This window comes from Eriocheir sinensis, chromosome 59 (assembly GCF_024679095.1).
Source record: "Eriocheir sinensis breed Jianghai 21 chromosome 59, ASM2467909v1, whole genome shotgun sequence".
Taxonomy (NCBI): domain Eukaryota; kingdom Metazoa; phylum Arthropoda; class Malacostraca; order Decapoda; family Varunidae; genus Eriocheir; species Eriocheir sinensis.
Window position 1 is genome coordinate 7,972,983 of NC_066567.1, and position 18,582 is coordinate 7,991,564.

Below are 18,582 nucleotides of genomic sequence, written 5' to 3' on the forward strand. Positions count from 1 at the left end.
AATAAAGGAAGAAAGAAGATAGGAAGAGTGAAATAGATATGAAAATAGTGATAATTTGTGTCTTCTATTCCGTTTTCTCTTTCCTTACGTAACAGGTAGCCTACTATAAAATATTTCTACCCTCTCCCTTATATAACACAGCTTATAAAACCACAACCGTAATCAGCCATAATGATCTCTACGTAATTCCTATGTTTTATCATGTCCAGTCTTTGCAACAGTGTTCATTCTGACAGTTTGGAATTGCTTGGTGGCGAAGGAAAAGTAAAACAGGGTCCATTTTCTTAATTTTGTATCCCAAGATCACCAATTTGACAAGGCTTTCGTAGGGGTTTATTGGGGCATTTCCAGGGGTAGTTCAATGACCCTGGTGGCAATTTGGCCCTTCCTCTTTACCATGAGCCAACAGAAACACTCATTAGAATCGCTTGGTGGCGAAGGAAATGAAAAACAGGTCCATTTTCTTAATTTTGTATCCCAAGATCACTAATTTGACAAGGGTTTCTTAGGGGTTTGGGGCATTTCCAGGGATAGTCTAATGACCCTGGTGGTAGTTTGACCCTTCTTCTTTGCCTTGAGCCAACAGAAACACTCATTAGAATCGCTTGGTGGCGAAGGAAAAGAAAAACAGGTCCATTTTCTTAATTTCGTCGCCCGAGATCACCAATTTGACAAGGCTTTCATAGGAGTTTGGGACATTTCCAGGGGTAGTTCAATGACCCTGGTGGTAGTTTGACCCTTCTTCTTTACCATGAGCCAACAGAAACACTCATTAGAATCGCTTGGTGGCGAAGGAAAAGAAAAACAGGTCCATTTTCTTAATTTCATCTCCCAAGATCACCAATTTGACAAGGCTTTCGTAGGGGTTTGGGGCATTTCCAGGGGTAATCTAATAACCCTGGTGGTAGTTTGACGTACTTTCTTATTTACCATGAGCCAACAGAAACACTCATTAGAATTGCTTGGTGGCGAAGGAAAAGAAAAACAGGTCCATTTTCTTAATTTTGTCTCCCAAGATCACTAATTTGACAAGGCTTTCATAGGGGTTTGAGGCATTTCCAGGGGTAGTCTAATGACCCTGGTGGTAGTTTGACCCTTCTTCTTTACCATGAGCCAACAGAAACACCCATTAGAACCCGATTGGTCTCATTTTTGGCCTTTGGAAAGAGTTGACGTGAGGGGGAAGGTTCTGATTGCGTGGACATGAATAAAATATGCAGATAAGAGTGTGAGGTAAGATATCGTGTCCCTAGTATGTCTTCTTCTCACGCCATGCAAAAAAGAAAGATGAATGAGACGAGAACTCAGTATAATGAGGAGTAGAAAGGGAATGGAAATGTAGATAATAAATGAGAAAATGAGAGTAAGAGGAAAGGATAAGAAGAAACGTGAAATCGGTAAAGAGTAGTTGAAAGGGAATGAAAATATAGATAATAAATGAGGGTTAAAAGACAAAATAAGAAAAAGAATGTAAATAAAAAAGGAAGAAATGGGAATTGAAGGAGAGGAAACGAAAATAAGAAGAGGAGAAGATAAAACGTGAAATAGGTAATGAACAGTAGAAAGGGAATGAAAATATGAATAACAAATGAGGGATGAACGAAAATAAGAAAAGGAAAATGAGATAAAACATGGAATCAGTAATAGGCTAATTTGGGAAAAGATGAAAATAGACATAAAATAAATAGCCTAATAAGGGTCAGTCGAGAGAAAACAATAAGCAAATAAGGAGAGGAAAATAATATAAAACATGGAATCAGTAATAGGCTAAGGTGTGTAAGGAAAACAGAAATAAAATAAATAGCCTATTATAAGTGTCAGTTAAATGAGAGAAAACAATAAGAAAATAAGAAGAGGAAAATAAGATAAAACATGGAATCAGTTCCTGAAAGGATGAAGGACTTCCTTGAACCTCTTCTTCACACGTGTTTGTAGACGGGCCGGATCTTGGCCAGAGGATCCTTGGGGCGGAGAGTTGCTGGAGAAGTGAAGCATCTTGGCAATTATTTTGTAGCGGGCCTCCGGCATGAACTTGAAGAGGAAGGGCGCCTGGATGCCAGGGAGTGAGGACCGAAGTCACTCTTGTCCCCATTACTGATGTGCGGCATGGCCATGCAGAGGACAGGAACAAGTAAAGGTCATTCAAGGTAACATCCTGCCACCCATTCACATACAACAAATTTTGTTTTTTTGTAATAAAGTGATACTGCTTATTGGTCTCCCGGCTGATCAGATCCATTAAAGGTGTGTCAAAGGAATGCACAAAACAGTCGAGTTCTGAGCTCTCTTCAGTGATCTTCACCTTACTTGAAACACCACTGCCAGAGGCATCAAATGGAAAAAGTGTAGTGCGGCGACGGCCTGATGAACGAGCCTCCCATAACCCACTTAGCCAGTGGGGTACCTCTTTGGCCGACTCGGTAAGGAGTGGCTCTCCCGTCACGTTGGTCGCGGGTTCAATCCCAGGCAGCCGGGGAATACCCTCTCCTTGTTGTGATTAATTTCTAGTGTGTTTCGATACACGCAGAGGACGTGTGGGACCGAGAGAGTAATAGAAAAAAGAGAATAGAAAATCTCGTCATTAAAAAAGATCAGGAACAAAGTCTCCCGTCACCCAGTTCCACGTTACATATACTATATACAAAAATGGGCGCCACATGAAGAAAATTTGATGTAGACAAAAACCTGGAAATTGCTAAAAAAAATTACTTAGGCAATTATTATATGAGGGTGACGATTTATTGTTGAAAATAGGGAATAATATTAACCTTGCGCTCCAAGGGGAAGGGTGCAGAGGCGGCCAGCTCCCACAGACACCCTCCTGGCCCTGCCGCTCCTTGCCCTGGCTCAGTGTGGCTGTTCCTGGCTCCTCGGTGGCTTTAACATTAATAACACCTCGTTCTCCGCCACTGTCACGCTAACAGAGACTCAGGTATGTATGTTTTAGGTAGCCAGGCGCCAAAGACACCCGCGCCTTGAGCTTGAACTTGAGCGTGACGGGAAAGCGTGTCTTGTGTGGCTCTGCATTCGGCTTCACTTGCTACTTTGTGCCGTTTTGGTTTGATTATTAATGCTCTAGTGCTCTGTGATAGGCTGCTAATTGTGCTGGATTGCTATATACTTCTTATATTTGTATTTCGTTGGGGCTAACTATTTTTTCAATCACGTGTTTCTTCTTTCTTTTCCTACCGGTAGTTTTAGTCTTTTATAAGTTGTTGATCTACCAAATGTCAATGCGATGCTAAATTTGCTCTCCATCACAAAGGAGGAAGTGTCATTTCAGTTGATGGGCAAACCTGCGTAACGGCCCTTCTGTCACTAATATTTTTCACTGTGGGTTCTGTTCCTGTATCTTAATTTATCCTTTACTCCAAATTTCATACAGCATTTCTTTTTAATCCCTAATGTTTGCTTTGCTGTGAATCCCGTTGAGACGCCGCACAGGACACGAAATAAACACACAACAACAAACGCCACACAAACGTTGGCAGGCACGTGAGCGGCTCAGGGGAAACGTTAGTGTGTCTGTCAGTGAGTGTCCCCGGGCAGGATGAACGGGCAGAAGTTTTCCCTGTCGTTCAGCAAGCGCATAGAGAGGAAGGCCCTGCAGCCCTCGGCCCTGCGCGGCGAGGGGCCCGTGCAGCAGGCGGCCCAGGCACAGGCGCTGACGGCCGTGGACAAGGACTCCCTCAAAGCGTGAGTATCCTTCTTCTACTGACCTGTTCCGCTTTGTATCGCTCCTTCGGATATTAACTCGAGAACGTCGGCAGACCCTTTTCAGAGCTTTCACGAGTCGTGGCTGTGGTACGGTGGACCCTAAAAAAGGCTCACAATAAAACCCCTAATTCGAGCTAATTGTAGGCGGTGGTGGCATAGAGCAACCTACCATGAATGCCCTGGGGGAAATGGGCTTTTTTTGTCATAGGTGGTGCTGTAAGGTCATGGCAGACTGAATTATCTATCCACACAGTAATCACTTGTCAAATCCTCTAAAGTAGACAACAAGCAACTCATGACGTGTCACGAGACTGTTTATTTTGTAACAAACACAAGGATTTAGAAAAGAAGCCCGTCGGGGCATTACACACCACCCTAAAAGAATGGAGTATGAGTAAAAGTAAATATTTTTAATAGCTTTATGGTTATGAGAGGAGTACTCTGATGTACGTTCCATGCTCTTTTCTTAGTCTCAAAATGCAGTGTAATTTTGCTGTTTCTCGGCCACTTCTCGTCTTTCCCTTAGCCGAAGCCCACGGGTTAAGAGAAAAAAAGACTTGGAAAATATAGAAAAACACAATATTCTATAATGGCTGCCACCTCCTTGCACCTGGTTTGTAATTTCCTTTGCCTCCACTAGGTCCTTGGTACGCTGGATTTCCTCTCCCAAGATGCATGACTACATTTTTCTTCATTGAACTGTAGCCGCCACTGTTTGATCCATTTCTGTAGCTTGGTGATGTCTTCTTGTAGGAAATCCGCAGTCAAGGGGTTAACAATCTTTACACGAACAAATCACTTTGCCCTCAGGAACGAACATGTGGAGGAGAAGGATCAGCTGGTCATTCCCTTGCTGCAGGCCAAGAGGTCAGCTGTGTTGAGTCGGCTGGCCAAGCTGCACCAGGAGGATGGGGGAGCAGAGGAGGGGAAGGAGGAGGCCAGTCAGGCGGTGGAGGAGGACAGCAAACCCCTGACCCTGGAGGAGAAGGCCGAACGTGCCCTGATAGAAGGTGAGGGAACGGACACCTGGATATTGATATTTACTGAGATTGTTTTTGTTTTTTTTGTTTTTACCTACGTTACGTATTATTATTGTTATTTGTTTTTTTTACAGCAAAGGAGACAGCACAAGGGCACACAAAAAAAGGAAACAATAAAAAAAAAGCCTGCTACTCACTGCTCCTGAGTCATTATTTCTCATTTATTAATTATTTATGTTTGAGTCCTAAGTAACTCATATTTTTTGTGTCTCAACCTAATATATTTGTATGCATTTGTGCTTAGTATATTTTTTAATCATATTTTTTTATTATATATTTATCATTTACATGTGAGTCTTATTTAATTTGTATTTTTGTGTCTACCTTATTTGTTTGTGTGCTGTTGTGTATACGTAGTTCTTTTCTTTGATTATTTTTCCTGCTCGAGCTGCAGTAGACACACCCTTTTTTTCTACCTTCCAGAGACCAAGAAGAAATTGGATCAGTGGTCTTCCCGGGACGGTAAGAAGGACATCACCATCCCTGCTGCCACCACGGATGACACTCTCGCGGCGCCCCTGGTGGACATTGGCAAGGAGTCCTCACTTGATGACTACGACGAGGTGCTCCATGATGAGACTCTTCTGCTGTGTTGTCTTTGTGCCATAATTATCAGTAGCCACCTCTTTATTTCTCAGCATGTCATATTTAGTCTCTTTAACATCCCCAATCTTTGTCAATAAGTAGCAATTGATAATAATGATGATAATTATACCAGAGTAACTTTTTGTATGTTGGTATCATCATGTTTTTGTTATCAGTATTGCTCAGTCTTCAAAGTAACTGCCAGTCTTCTTTTTCTTCTTCTCATTTAACATCCTTATTATCCCTTCTCCTCCACTTCAAAATCGTCACAGTCCTTTCCTCCCGTCACAGATTGCGGTGGAGTCCTACGGGGCAGCCATCCTGAGGGGCATGGGCTGGAAGAAGTCTGAAGGCATTGGCGGCAGGAAGAAAATGTACGTTGTGAGAAGTTCTTTGTTGACGTTTCAAGTTCTTAGGGATCGTCTAAGTTCTGATAGATAGTTTAAGTTCTGTGGGATGGTTTAAGTTCTGAGAGATGGTTCAAGTTCTGAGGAATGCTTTAAGCTCTGAGGGATGGTGTGAATTTTTTGTTTAATGTCCCTATTTTCCCTTATAGAGTTGGATAGTTTCTCATCCAACTCCACAAAGGAAAACAAGGATATTAAATGAGAAGAAAAAGAAGAGGGATGGTTTAAACTCTGAGGGATGGTTTAAACTCTGAGGGATGGTTCAACTTCTGAGGGAGGGTTCAACTTCTGAGGGATGGTTCAACTTCTGAGGGATGGTTCAACTCTGAGGGATGGTTCAACTTCTGAGGGATGGTTCAACTCTTAGGGATGGTTCAACTTCTGAGGGACGGTTCAACTCTGAGGGAGGGTTCAACTTCTGAGGGATGGTTCAACTTCTGAGGGATGGTTCAACTTCTGAGGGATGGTTCAACTTCTGAGGGATGGTTTAACTCTGAGGGATGATTCAACTCTGAGGGACGGTTCAACTACTGAGAGTGGTTATAATTCATCTCCTACACTTAGCTGTGACATCATTTATCTTCTTTCCTTCCAGGGTCGTGGACATCATCAACCCGGCCGCCAGAACCTTGGGGTCCAGCGAGGGGAAGGAGACCGCTGCCAAGAAGGAAGGGGAGGGGGAAGGGGAAGAGGAAGAGGAGCTACCCATCGTGAAGGGGTCGTTTGTGTACATCCACAGTGGGCGCCACCGAGGGACCTATGGAGTGGTGAGTGCCTACGGATTCTTGGTCGTAATGGAAACTAATATTAGATCTGTTGTAATGTTTGGTGGAATTAGTTAGGACATGATAAGTGTGGATTTATCATTACTGTATCCATCTTTATTACCATCTTTACCAGTCCTTACTTAGTCTTTGATAGTTTCTGCTTCATTGAGACTTAACAATAATGATAAATTGGTGCATTACACTATTCATGTACTGACTAATTTTCTTATTTTTGTTCTCGTTCTTGTTCTTTTCTTCTTCTTTTACTAATAATTTTGAGAGAACGCATATCTCCCTCACAAGAAAATATTTACCTTATTCACATTTGTTTTCTCTCCTTGTTCATCTGTCTTTGTCTCTATTCATCTATTCATTCATTATTCATCATTATCTATTCATTCATCATTATGGTATTATGTTTTTTTTTGCCCTTGAGCAGTTTCCTTTACTGTAAAAAAACAAAACAAAACATGAAAAATCTCACTCGCTCTTTAACTGAAAAAAAAAATCTCTTCAGGTGGAGGTCGTTGACGAGGACCACGTGCTGATCAAGGCGGCGATGGGGCAGGGGATGCTGAGGGAGGTGGAGGCCAACTTGCGGGCAGCGACGCAGAAGGAGTACAAGGAGTCGGCTCGTGTCATCAACAAGGAGATGTATGACCAGTATAAGGTGGGTGCCGGGAGGGCCGGAGGGAGCATTAGGGAGTGACAGAGAAAGGGGTGTGCTGGGAGGGTCGGAGGGAGTGTTAGGGGGTGACAGAGAAAGGGGTGCAACAGGTATTCAGTAAGTATGACAGGTAAGGTGGGTGCTGGGAGGGTCGGAGGGAGTGTTAGGGAATGACAGAGAAAGGGGTGCAACAAGTATTCAATAAGTATGACAGGTAACGTTTGTGCTGGAAGGGTCGGAGGGGGTGACTTAGAAGGGTTTGACAGGTATTCAGTAAGTAGGACAGGTAAGGTGAGTGCTGGGAGGCTTGGAGGGAGTGTTAGGGAGTGACAGAAGGGGGGACATGACAGGTATTCAGTAGGGAGGACAGGTAACATGGGTGCTGGGAGGGTAAGAGGGGGTGACTTAGAAGGGGGCATGACAGGTATTCAGTAGGTAGGACAGGTAAGGTGAGTGCTGGGAGGCTTGGAGGGAGTGACAGAAGGGGGGACATGACAGGTATTCAGTAGGTAGGACAGGTAACGTGGGTACTGAGAGGGTAAGAAGGGGGCTTGACGGGTATTCAGTAAGTAGGACAGGTAACGTGGGTGCTTGGAGGGTAAGAGGGGGTAACTTAGAAGGGGGCATGACAGGTATTCAGTAGGTAGGAGAGGTAACATGGGTGCCGGGAAGGAGGATGGAGATATAAGGTGACTGAAGGGAACACTGGATTGATATCTCGACTTTTTCCACCAACAGGAAGCTGAAATAAAGAAGAAGGAGGCAGACAGGAAAGCGCGTGACAATGAGGAAGAAGTAGAAGACAGAGAGAGAGGAAAGGAGAAGAACAGAGAGAGTGAGAAGCAAAATGAGAGACTGAGAGAAGGGAAAGAGGAGAAACACAGAGAAAAGAACGAGGAGAGGCAGAGGGAGGGAAACAGTGAAAGACAGAGAGAAAGAGAGGGTGACAAACACAGAGGCAGAGACGGAGAGAAACAAAGAGAACAGGAAAGTGAAAGACATAGGGATAAAGGGGAGGAGAGACAGAGAGAGAGAGATGGTGAGAGGCCGAGAGATAAGGGTGAGGAGAGACAGAGAAACAGGGATGAAGCCAGGGAAAGAAAACAGAAAGAAAAGGATGTAGAGAAACACAGACACAAGGAAAGCAAACAGGAACTTGAAGAAAACGCCAGACATGAGAAAAGGGATAGAGAAAGGGATCGCCGGGAGAAGGAAAGCAGCGTGAAGGACCAGTACGCAAGACACCACCACGGCTCAGACGCTCCGGGGGTCAAGAGGAAGAAGGAAGAGTCCGCGGAAGTACAGAGCAAGGCGAAATATAAACAGCAGAAAGTGATCGCCCCGCCTTGGGTACGGGAAAACTTGCGAGTTCGTCTCATCAACAAGAATTACAAAGGAGGGAAATACCACAAAGAGAAGGTATGTAATTTAATGGCTGAAGGTTATGTGTGGTCTTGGATGCAGTGTTTTGGGTTTGATAAATATATAAACACATAAATAAGACTTGCAAAAAATGTCCCAAGCAGAATTTACATGTTAGTTTAGGTCCTTATCAAGACCAAATTTGATACACCATTCTTTTAAACTTCACAAATGCTTTCTTTACTGTAAAAAAGAAGTACATCAGTTTATCTTTCTCCTACCACTACTAACCTAATTTTCAACCACTGTCAACCAAATTTTTTCTCTTCCTTCTGTTAACCAAATGTCTGTTTCTCTTCTAACTTTTCCATCTATCCTCTTTGTCTACTTTCATCCCTGTCTGTGTCTTTCCTTACTCTTCTCTCTCTCTCCCTTTAATCATCTTTATCCCTGTCTTTCACTCTCCTATTGTTTGTCTTTCTATCTCTTACTGCTGTTAACCTAATGTCTGTTTCTCTTCTAACTTTTCCTTCTGTCCTCTTTGTCTACCTTCATCCCTGTCTGTGTCTTTCCTTACTCTCTCTCTGCCTTTCATCATCTCTCATTTTCATTATCCCTGTCTTTCACTCTCCTGTTCTTGTCTCTATCTCTTACCGCTGTTGACGTAATTTTATGTCTCGTAGGTGGTGGTGGTGAACGTGGTGACCGCTGAGTGCTGTGAGTGCAAGGCAGAGGGCGGGCGTCTCCTAGGGAACGTTGACCCGGGCTGGCTGGAGACCGTCATCCCTAAACAGTCGCCGATGGTGGTCATGGTGGTAAAGGGACCGTATAATGGGCAGGTTGGTACTTAGGTCTTTTGTCTTGCTGTTTCTGTTCTTGCGTTTTCTTCCTTGTCTTCCGCTTCTTAACTCTCCTTTCTTCTCCACCTCTTCTTTCTCCTTGCTGCTCTTATGTCTTTCTTCCTTCCTCCTCCTTTTCTTAACTCTGATTTCTTCTCTTCCTCTTTTTTCTTTGTCTTATTTCTTCCTCCTCTTCATCTTCTTTCCTTCTCTTCCTCTTCTTCCTCCTTTTCTTCTTCCTTCCTGCTCTTATGTATTTCTTCCTTCCTCCTTTTCTTACCTCTAATCTCTTCTCTTCCTCTTTTTACTTCATCTTATTTCTTCCTCCTCTTCATCTTCTTTCTGCTTTTTCTGCCTTCCTTCCTTCTCTTCCTCTTCTTCCTCCTCTTCTTCTTCCTTCCTTTCTCCTCCTTATCTTACCTCTCCTTCCTTCCTTCGCTTATCTCTTTCCTTCCATCCTCCTGATTTGAAGTATTTGGTCACGAAGCAATGATTAAAAACACTTCTACTTTCTACTCTCCTACTTTCACTTGCATTCCCACCTACTGTACCTTCCTAGTCCCCCATCTACTTCCACTTACTTTCTTACTGTCACTAATGCTAACACTTACCATTCTACTTTCACTCATACACACATCTACTTTCCTACTGTCACTTACACCCCCTCCCATCTACTTTCCTACTTTCACTTATCCCCCTACTTTCCAACCGTCACTTACCCCTCCCCCCCCCCCCCTCGACTCTCCTACAGAAGGGACGCATCCTACAGCTACACAAGGACCAGGAGAAGGCATCCATACAGCTCCTGGAGGATGAGACCACAATCGTTAAGCTTCACTATGATGACATTTGCGAATATGTCCTCAGGTAATAATGATAATAATGATGATGATGATGATGATAATGATAATGGTACAGTAATTATGAAGGTGTCTGTGCTTGTGTTAGTAGTGTAAGTGTAGTGTTAGTAGTGTTAGTAGTATGTTAGTAGTGCTTATTACATGCATAGAAGTTAAATGAATACCTGTTGAGAATGTGTGTGTGTGTGTGTGAGTGTGTGTGTGTGTGTGTGTGTGTGTGTGTGTGTGTGTGTGTTCATTCCTATCCATCAGCTTCACTCTTTTCTCCCTCTTGTTTATTTTTTTCTCCAAATGATCATTATATTTATTTCTCATGTCCCGGTAAAAGTTGGCATTTCCATATAAAAAAATGTTAAATATACTCACAAATTCCTCTTACAAGTGAGTGCATTCAATCTGTTAATTAAATCTGTTCCTTTCAATTACTTTCTTCTTCTTCTTCCTCATTTATGGTCCATCTTCCATTCCTAACCCGGTAGCAGCGACGGGCCAAATTTGTGGCTTTACCGTGTAGCAGTGACGGGCCAAATTTGTGGCTTTACCGTGTAGCAGCGACGGGCCAAATTTGTGGCTTTACCGTGTAGCAGTGACGGGCCAAATTTGTGGCTTTACCGTGTAGCAGCGACGGGCCAAATTTGTGGCTTTACCGTGTAGCAGCGACGGGCCAGATTTGTGGCTTTACCTTGTAGCAGTGACGGGCCAAATTTGTGGCTTTACCTTGTAGCAGCGACGGGCCAAATTTGTGGCTTTACCGTGTTAATGACGGGTCAAATTTGTGGCTTTACTGTGTAGCAGACGGGCCAAATTTGTGGCTTTACTGTGTAGCAGCGACGGGCCAAATTTGTGGCTTTACCATGTAGCAGTGACGGGCCAAATTTGTGGCTTTACCATGTAGCAGCGACGGGCCAAATTTGTGGCTTTACCATGTAGCAGCGATGGGCCAAATTTGTGGCTTTACCGTGTAGCAGCGACGGGCCAAATTTGTGCCATGATATAAACCCCCCAAAATAGATGATGCATAAACTGATCACAAATGCGTGGATATATATTATGAAATGGTTTGCGTGAGTGATGATTTTTTTCTCATTTTTCTCGCTTAGAGGGACCATTAAGAAACATGATCCCCGCAGCTACCGGGTTAAGGTTGGACTTACGATGATCTTCCACCATCTTTCTCGGTCCAGTTCTAATCCTTCCTCTATTCCTTACACTTCCAATTCTTGTTAATCTATTCCTCGCCATGTTCCTATCAAGTTTATGGGTGCTAATTTTACCTGTTAACATCCTCAGGTAATGATGGCCTGCTGATTAACCTGCTGACTAACTAGCTAACACCTGCTGACCACGGATGGGAGTGACCTCAAGTAAGTGTGACCTGAGGGTGGTGCTGATGACCTAAGTGTGTGCCGTGGTGTGGTAATTAAGGAACGTAGTTTTAATTAGGGATGCTGTGTCCTAAGCCTGTGTTTTTAAATGTATTGGTGGGTCAGTTCAAATGTTTCTCTCTTTCTTCTCTTTCTTGTTCTATCTCCTCTTCCTTCCCTCTTTTATCTTCTTCCTCTGCTTACCTCTTCCTCCTTCTTCCTCTTCCTCTTCCTAATCCTATCTCTTTTTCCTTCCTTCTTTTTTCTCCTTTCTCCACTTCCTCTTTCCTCCTCCTCTTCCCTGTCTCCTACCTCTTCTATCTTCCTTCTCTTATCGTCTTCCTCCTTGCTCCTCTTCCTCTTTCTTCCTTCTTTTATCTTTTTCCTCCATTCTCCTCTTCTTCTGCTTACCTCTACCTCTTCATACCTCTTCCTCCTCCTCCTCATCTGCTTCTCTCCTCATCTTCCTCCTCTCATAGAAGTCACTGGGGTTTCCATGGACTGTTTTGTGATCCCAGTGATAGATTTACATGGCTCCTGCATCTTGAAAGGGGAAAACACCCATGAAAAAACCCAGCTAACCTTCTCTGTGGCCTTGGGAAATGGACGTACTAGGAGCCTGATACAGTTAACCCGGTAGCAACGACAGGCCAAATTTGTGGCTTTACCATTTACCAGCGACGGGCCAAATTTGTGCCATGATATAACCCCCCCCAAAAAAAATAGATGATGCACAAACAAATCACATATGCGTTGATATATAGGTTATGAAATGGTTTGTGTGAGTGATGATTTTTTTTCTCATTTTTCTCGCTTTGAGGGGCCTTTAAGAAACATGATCCCCGCAGCTACCGGGTTAAGAATATGACCTCAATTTAGAGTCATGTTTGTTACTTGTTTTCACCTCTTAGTTTTTTGTAATTAAGATAGAGATGTATATTTTTCTGCTACCACATGTTATTTTTACTCTTTAGGATGTATATGTCAGTATCTGGTAACAATGAACTGCCACTCGGAGTCTTCTTAACTTAGTGATTTTGATATATATTGTGTAACGAGCCCAATGTGGTGTTTTGAGGAGTATGTATATAAAGAAGATATTTTTATGCGTGTGTTGGATTTACCTGTCTCGGTGCAACGTGATTGGCTCACTCGTAAACAAATGGGTCTTTTTTTGTTTTTTTTGTTTTTTTTTTTCTCTGCTTTCCTCTTCCTCTTTCTATCTCTTCTTCCTTCCTCCCCTTTATCTTTTACATCGTTTCTCCTCTTCCGTTTCTCCTCTTTCGTTTCTCTGCTTCCTTTACTGTAAAAAAAGAAAAGAAAAGAAAAGAGAATGATCGCTGCTTCCATCTTGATATGCGCTAAGGAACTAATGCAGTCTTGATGGCTTTTATTTTTTTAGATTTTTTTAGATTTTTTTTAAGGACAGATCACTTAGTTGGGTCTGTGGGGTCTGGATATCTGTGTAAATCTATGTATCTATCTACCTATCTATCTCTGTCTATCTATCTCCTGCATTATCATCTCCCTCTTCTTTATATACTTGTTGTTGCATTCTCTCTCTCTCTCTCTCTCTCTCTCTCTCTCTCTCTCTCTCCCCTCCCTTTCCCCCCCTCCTTCTCCCCCAACCACCCATTAGTCCCTCTCTTCCCTCCCTTCCCCCTCCTCCCCCCTCCCCCCCCTCGCTTAACTCCAGGTCTGATTGGCGCGCTGCAGAACAATCAGGCCAGTCTTTGATCTGGGGATTAGATTAGTCACCTGAAAACGCAATGTACAGAACCCCCTCCTCCCCTCTTGTTCCCTCCTCTCCCTCCTCCTCCTGCATCCCTCTTCCCATTCTCTCTCTGGGTTTGTTTATATTCGATTCACGTGATGCTCAGTTGTATGATACTTTTATTGTCTTTACAGAACCTCCTCTCTCTCCCTTTCCTCTTCTTTCCCCCCTTCCTCCCCTCATCCATCCCTCTTCCCATTCTCTCTCTCTCTCTCTCTCTCTCTCTCTCTGGGTTTGTTTACATTCGAGTCACGTGATGCTCATTTGTTTGATAGGTTGATTGTCTGTACAGAGCCCCCTCCCTCCCTTTCCTTCCCCCCTCCATCCCGCTTCCCAATCTCTCTCTGGGTTTGTTTACGTTTGGTATTGTTTGCTTTCGAGTCACGTGATGCTCATTTGTTTGATAGGTTGATTGTCTGTACAGAACCTCCTCTCTCCCCTTCCTCCCCCCCTCCATCCCGCTTCCCATTCTCTCTCTGGGTTTGTTTATGTTTGGTTTTGTTTACTTTTGAGTCACGTGATGCTCAGGTGTTTGATTCGTTGATTGTCTGTTTGTTTATCAAGGAAAAGAAAACGAATTATTTCGCTTAGACAAGGAAGTTAAACAATGGTTGCAAATACCGTAGACTAATATGAAGACCGTCCGTAACTAAGGACCGTACTTAAACTGACCTTCGTACGTATGAAAATTACATAAAAACAACAACAACAACAATTAGGGAGGAAAGGAGTAAAGGGAGAAAGAGTGGAGAAGGGGGAAAGGTTTATGACAAGGGGGGGAGAGAGAAGGTGGAGGGAGGGGGAAGGGGGAGAGTTATTATGACAGGGGTGGGAGAGGGAGAGAGAGAAAGGGGGAGAGGTATTTTGACAGGGATGGGAGAAGGGTGACAGAGGGGGAGAGAGAAGGTGGAGGGAGGGGGAAGGGGGAGCGTTATTATGACGGGTGGGAGAGGGACAGGGAAGGGGGAGAGGTATTTTAACAGGGATAGAGAAAGGAGGGGGAATCAAGGGGAGGGGAGACAGAGGGGGAGAGATCATCGACAAGGGAGGGAGGAGAGGGGGTGGGGAGGCAGGTAAAGAGGGTGGGGGGTTAAATTAGCCGTCTGAGTACAGCTTGATTAATTACCCTTCCCGGAATCCAGGATCAGTGTTTGTGTGTGTAACGTAAACAAATGATACTCGCCTGCCCGCTGTCCTTTACTTGAGTCACCCCTTAGTCTCCGCCTCTCCCGTTTTCTTTCAAATTCCTCTTCCGTCATAATATTATTCTTTCGTAACTATTTTCTGCCGTTTTCTGACTTCGGTATCATTTATTTTTCTTCATTAAACAACAATAAAAATATGCATGTCTTTTTATCCTTGTTTTACTTTCTTGCTCTTTATTTATTTGCTTTTTTAACGTTCTTCCAATAGCGTCGGTAGGCTTTCTTCGTTAGGCCTGATGGTCGGCTCCAGTCTGTTTAATGGCGCAGGCAAGTGTTTATAGTGGCGCCATCTTGCTAGGCTCATGCTGCCCCCCGGAGCTTATCTTTGATCCACTTTCCCTTCTCCTTTGTTGTTCACTTGCAACCATCAACTATATACTATCAATCAATCAGTCAATCACTTAGAGACATAATTTAGAGTCCGGGTTGATAGGTGGTCTTCAGGACAGCATGTGGGTAGTCTTGGGCCACTCGGCGGTGACTGAAAAATCCCAGCTTGTGGCGGCGGGGGCGGAAAGCAAGAAGCAACTAAGCGGTGCAGAAGAAAGGGAGGAAAAAGAGACTGAAAAATAAGAGACAACTAATCGACACAGAAGAGAGGAAGAAAGAAGAGAGAGAGAGACCTAACAAGCGTTCAAAAGCGGAACAGGTCTAAAGAAGAAGAAGAAGAGGGCGGGATGCGAACTTTTGTCCTCCTGTACGCCGCGCCATCACGTTAACCACTCAGCCACCGCCTCCACTGTTTGTTTATTTCTTGCATTTATTTCACATTTTTGCTCTGTTTTTATTTTTTCTTGTTTTTATTTCTTCGACTTTTCCTCACTCTCCTTTCCATCTTCTTTAGCCTCCCCGTTTCCCGTTTTCTTTTCTTTATTTTGTCATTTTCCTTCTTTACACATTTTTTATCTGTTTTTATTTTCTCTTGTTTTTCTTTCCTCTCCTTCCCATCTTCTCTAGCCTCCCCGTTTCCCGTTTTCTTTTGTTTATTTTATCATTTTCCTTCTTTTTACACATTTTTGCTTTGTTCTTATTTTCTCTTGTTTTTCTTTCCTTGACTTTTCCTCACTTTCCTTCCCATCTTCCTTAGCCTCCCCGTTTCCCGTTTTCTTTTGTTTATTTTATCATTTTCCTTCTTTTTACACAATTTTGCTTTTTTTTTTCTCTTGTTTTTCTTTCATCGACTTTTCCTCACTCTCCTTCCCATCTTCTTTAGCCTCCCCGTTTCCCGTTTCTTTTGTTTATTTTATAATTTCCCTTTTTTCCGTTTTCTTCCCTCCCTTCCCCCTTTTCCTCGTTGCTCGTATATATCTCTTATCTTTATTACCTACTTTCTCTCTCTCGTTCCTTTTCCTCCCCTCCTCTTTCCTCCCCTCTCTCTTTCTCTTACTTCACCCAAACTACCTCGGATTCTTGTTAAGCTCTCTCTCTCTCTCCTCTTCTATTTCTTCCTCTTTAATTTTTTTTCGTATTTATTTTCAGTGTTTCTCTCTCTCTCTCTCTCTCTCTCTCTCTCTCTCTCTCTCTCTCTCTCTCTCTCTCTCTCTCTCTCTCTCTCTCTCTCTCTCTCTCTCTCTCTCTCTCTCTCTCTCTCTCTCTCTCTCTCTCTCTCTCTCTGTGAGCTATAGATAATAAAGTTAATTTAAGACCTGAATTGAAATATAAATATGACATTTGGATTTGACGAAACGAATTCCTCCATCAGAAAAATTTACGCTAGGGAGAGAAGGGCGAGAAGAAGGAGGAGGAGGAGGAGGAGCAGGATTGAAACATGGAAAATCAGGCACCAGAAAGTTTATTGGCACATGATGGTAACGAGAGAAAAGGAGGAAGAGGAAGAGAAGGAAGGATTGAAACATGGAAAACCAGGCACCAGAAAGTTTATTGGCACTTATAGTGGTAAAGAAGAAAAGCAAGAGGAGAAGAAGGAAGAGAAAGAGGAGGAGGAGGAAACTGAAACATAGAAAAGTAGGCACCAGAAAGTATATTGGGACATGATGGGAACGAACTGAGGTCATGTTGAGAAAGAGAGAGAGAGAGATATCGAAAAAAAAAAAACCCTCATGATATTAATAGAAGAACGTTGCATAATTCATCAACAGGTACCTACATCAATTTATACAGTGCACAGATGAGGTCAGGTGCGGCGTGAAGGGGAGAGCAGTGGTATGCGGGTGACGCCATATGCCATTCGTTATTGCAGGAAAAAGTAAAATAAACATCAACAAATTCACTGATGATAGGATTAATATTCTCTTTGGGGTGGGTGGAAACTACCGTGATGTTTGATAGATAGATAGACAGATAGATAGATAGAGTGATAGAAATAGATACATACAGTCAGATAAATAAACAAACTTATTTACTTGTGCGATTAATATTCTCTTTGGCGTGGATGGAAACTACCGTGATGTTTGATAGATAGATAGATAGATAGATAGAAATAGATACATACAGTCAGATAAATAAACAAACTTATTTACTTGTGCGATTAATATTCTCATTGGCGTGGATGGAAACTACCGTGATGTTTGATAGATAGATAGACAGATAGATTGATAGAAATAGATACATACAGTCAGATAAATAAACAAACTTATTTACTTGTGCGATTAATATTCTCTTTGGCGTGGGTGGAAACTACCGTGATGTTTGATAGATAGATAGACAGATAGATAGATAGATTGATAGAAATAGATACATACAGTCAGATAAATAAACAAACTTATTTACTTGTGCGATTAATATTCTCTTTGGCGTGGATGGAATCTACCGTGATGTTTGATATGTAGATAGATAGATAGATAGACAGATAGATAGATAGATAGATAGTCAGTCAAAATATATGAATAAAAAAATTTACTGAAGGTACGATTGAGTGAGAACTGCAGTGATATGTGATGGACAGACAGAATGATTGATCGATAGATAGATAGATAGATAGAGATTCATCCAGTCAGTCAGAGTAAAATACAAACCATACATTAATTTTATTTTTACAGCCAAGGAGACACATCAAGGGCTTAAAAAAAAGAAAACCATAATGAAAAAAAAAGCCCGCTACCTACTGCCCCTAAATTACATGGCAACCTGGTATTTAGATAGATAGATAGAAAGAGAGAGAAAGAGTCAGCCAGTTCGGTCATTCAGTAAAACACATAAGCCACACATTGCATTACATGGCAACCGGGTATTTAGATAGATAGATAGAAAGAAAGAGAGAGAGAGAGTCAGCCAGTTAAGTCAGTCAGTCGGTAAAACGCATCAGCCCCACATTGCATTACGTCACGGTCGAGTATTTACAGACAGATAGATAGATAGATAGATAAAGAGTCAGTCAGTCAGAATTCACCACATTAACCATATATTAAATTACACAGCGGACGGGTATTTAGCTCCGCCAGCGAGGCTATTTAGAATCATTTGTTGTCCTGGAAACATTCACAACCCCGTGCCAATAATACAGACGTGTTCAATGGTACGGCAATGATTGTGTAATGTACGATGACGCCCCGCGCGGTGGTTGCTAAATATTGGTGGCACAGAGAGGTTGAATTTTGACGTATAGTAATGCCGTTTTCTCTCTCTCTCTCTCTCTCTCTCTCTCTCTCTCTCTCTTGTTGCTTTGTTTTTTTATGTATTTGTTGACATGGTGCCTCTTGTAGCTGTAGTAGTAGTAGTAGTAGTAGTAATAGTAGTAGTAGTAGTAGTAGTAGTAGTAGTAGTGGTAGTAGAAGTAGTAGTAGTAGTAGGCTGGGGCGGAGCAGGTCGAAGTCATTAATAGTTGGGTTGGGCTGGGTTAGGTTAGGTTAGGTTAGGTTAGGCTAGGCTCCCAAGCACACACATTTGACAAAGCTCTCGTAGAATATCTGTTTTTTTTTTCCATGGGTAGCTCTATATCCTTTGTGGTAGTTTGACCCTTTTTATACACCATGAACCTAAAATAACAATCTTTACAACCCGACTGATCTCCTTTTCGGCCTCTGGAAATAGGTGAT

At 42.7% G+C, this 18,582-nt stretch overlaps 1 protein-coding gene across 1 annotated transcript; it reads left to right on the top strand.

Annotated features, from left to right (window-relative positions):
- The first annotated feature begins 1,509 nt into the window (after positions 1–1,509).
- Positions 1,510–12,712, top strand: LOC126985509 (G-patch domain and KOW motifs-containing protein-like). Its single transcript, XM_050840501.1, has 10 exons — positions 1,510–3,696; positions 4,528–4,727; positions 5,181–5,320; positions 5,634–5,716; positions 6,345–6,516; positions 7,034–7,186; positions 7,922–8,602; positions 9,229–9,384; positions 10,136–10,251; positions 11,535–12,712. Exons 1-10 carry the CDS (start codon positions 3,551–3,553, stop codon positions 11,536–11,538), a joined length of 1,851 nt encoding a protein of 616 aa, XP_050696458.1. The 5' UTR covers positions 1,510–3,550; the 3' UTR covers positions 11,539–12,712.
- Positions 12,713–18,582: the final 5,870 nt, after the last annotated feature.

Bases quoted from the DNA above. Each gene is read 5' to 3' on its own strand.
- LOC126985509 (XM_050840501.1), top strand. From the start codon at position 3,551: ATGAACGGGCAGAAGTTTTCCCTGTCGTTCAGCAAGCGCATAGAGAGG. The intron at 3,697-4,527 runs GTGAGTATCCTT...CTTTGCCCTCAG, and splicing joins GACAAGGACTCCCTCAAAGC to GAACGAACATGTGGAGGAGA. The intron at 4,728-5,180 runs GTGAGGGAACGG...TCTACCTTCCAG, and splicing joins CGAACGTGCCCTGATAGAAG to AGACCAAGAAGAAATTGGAT.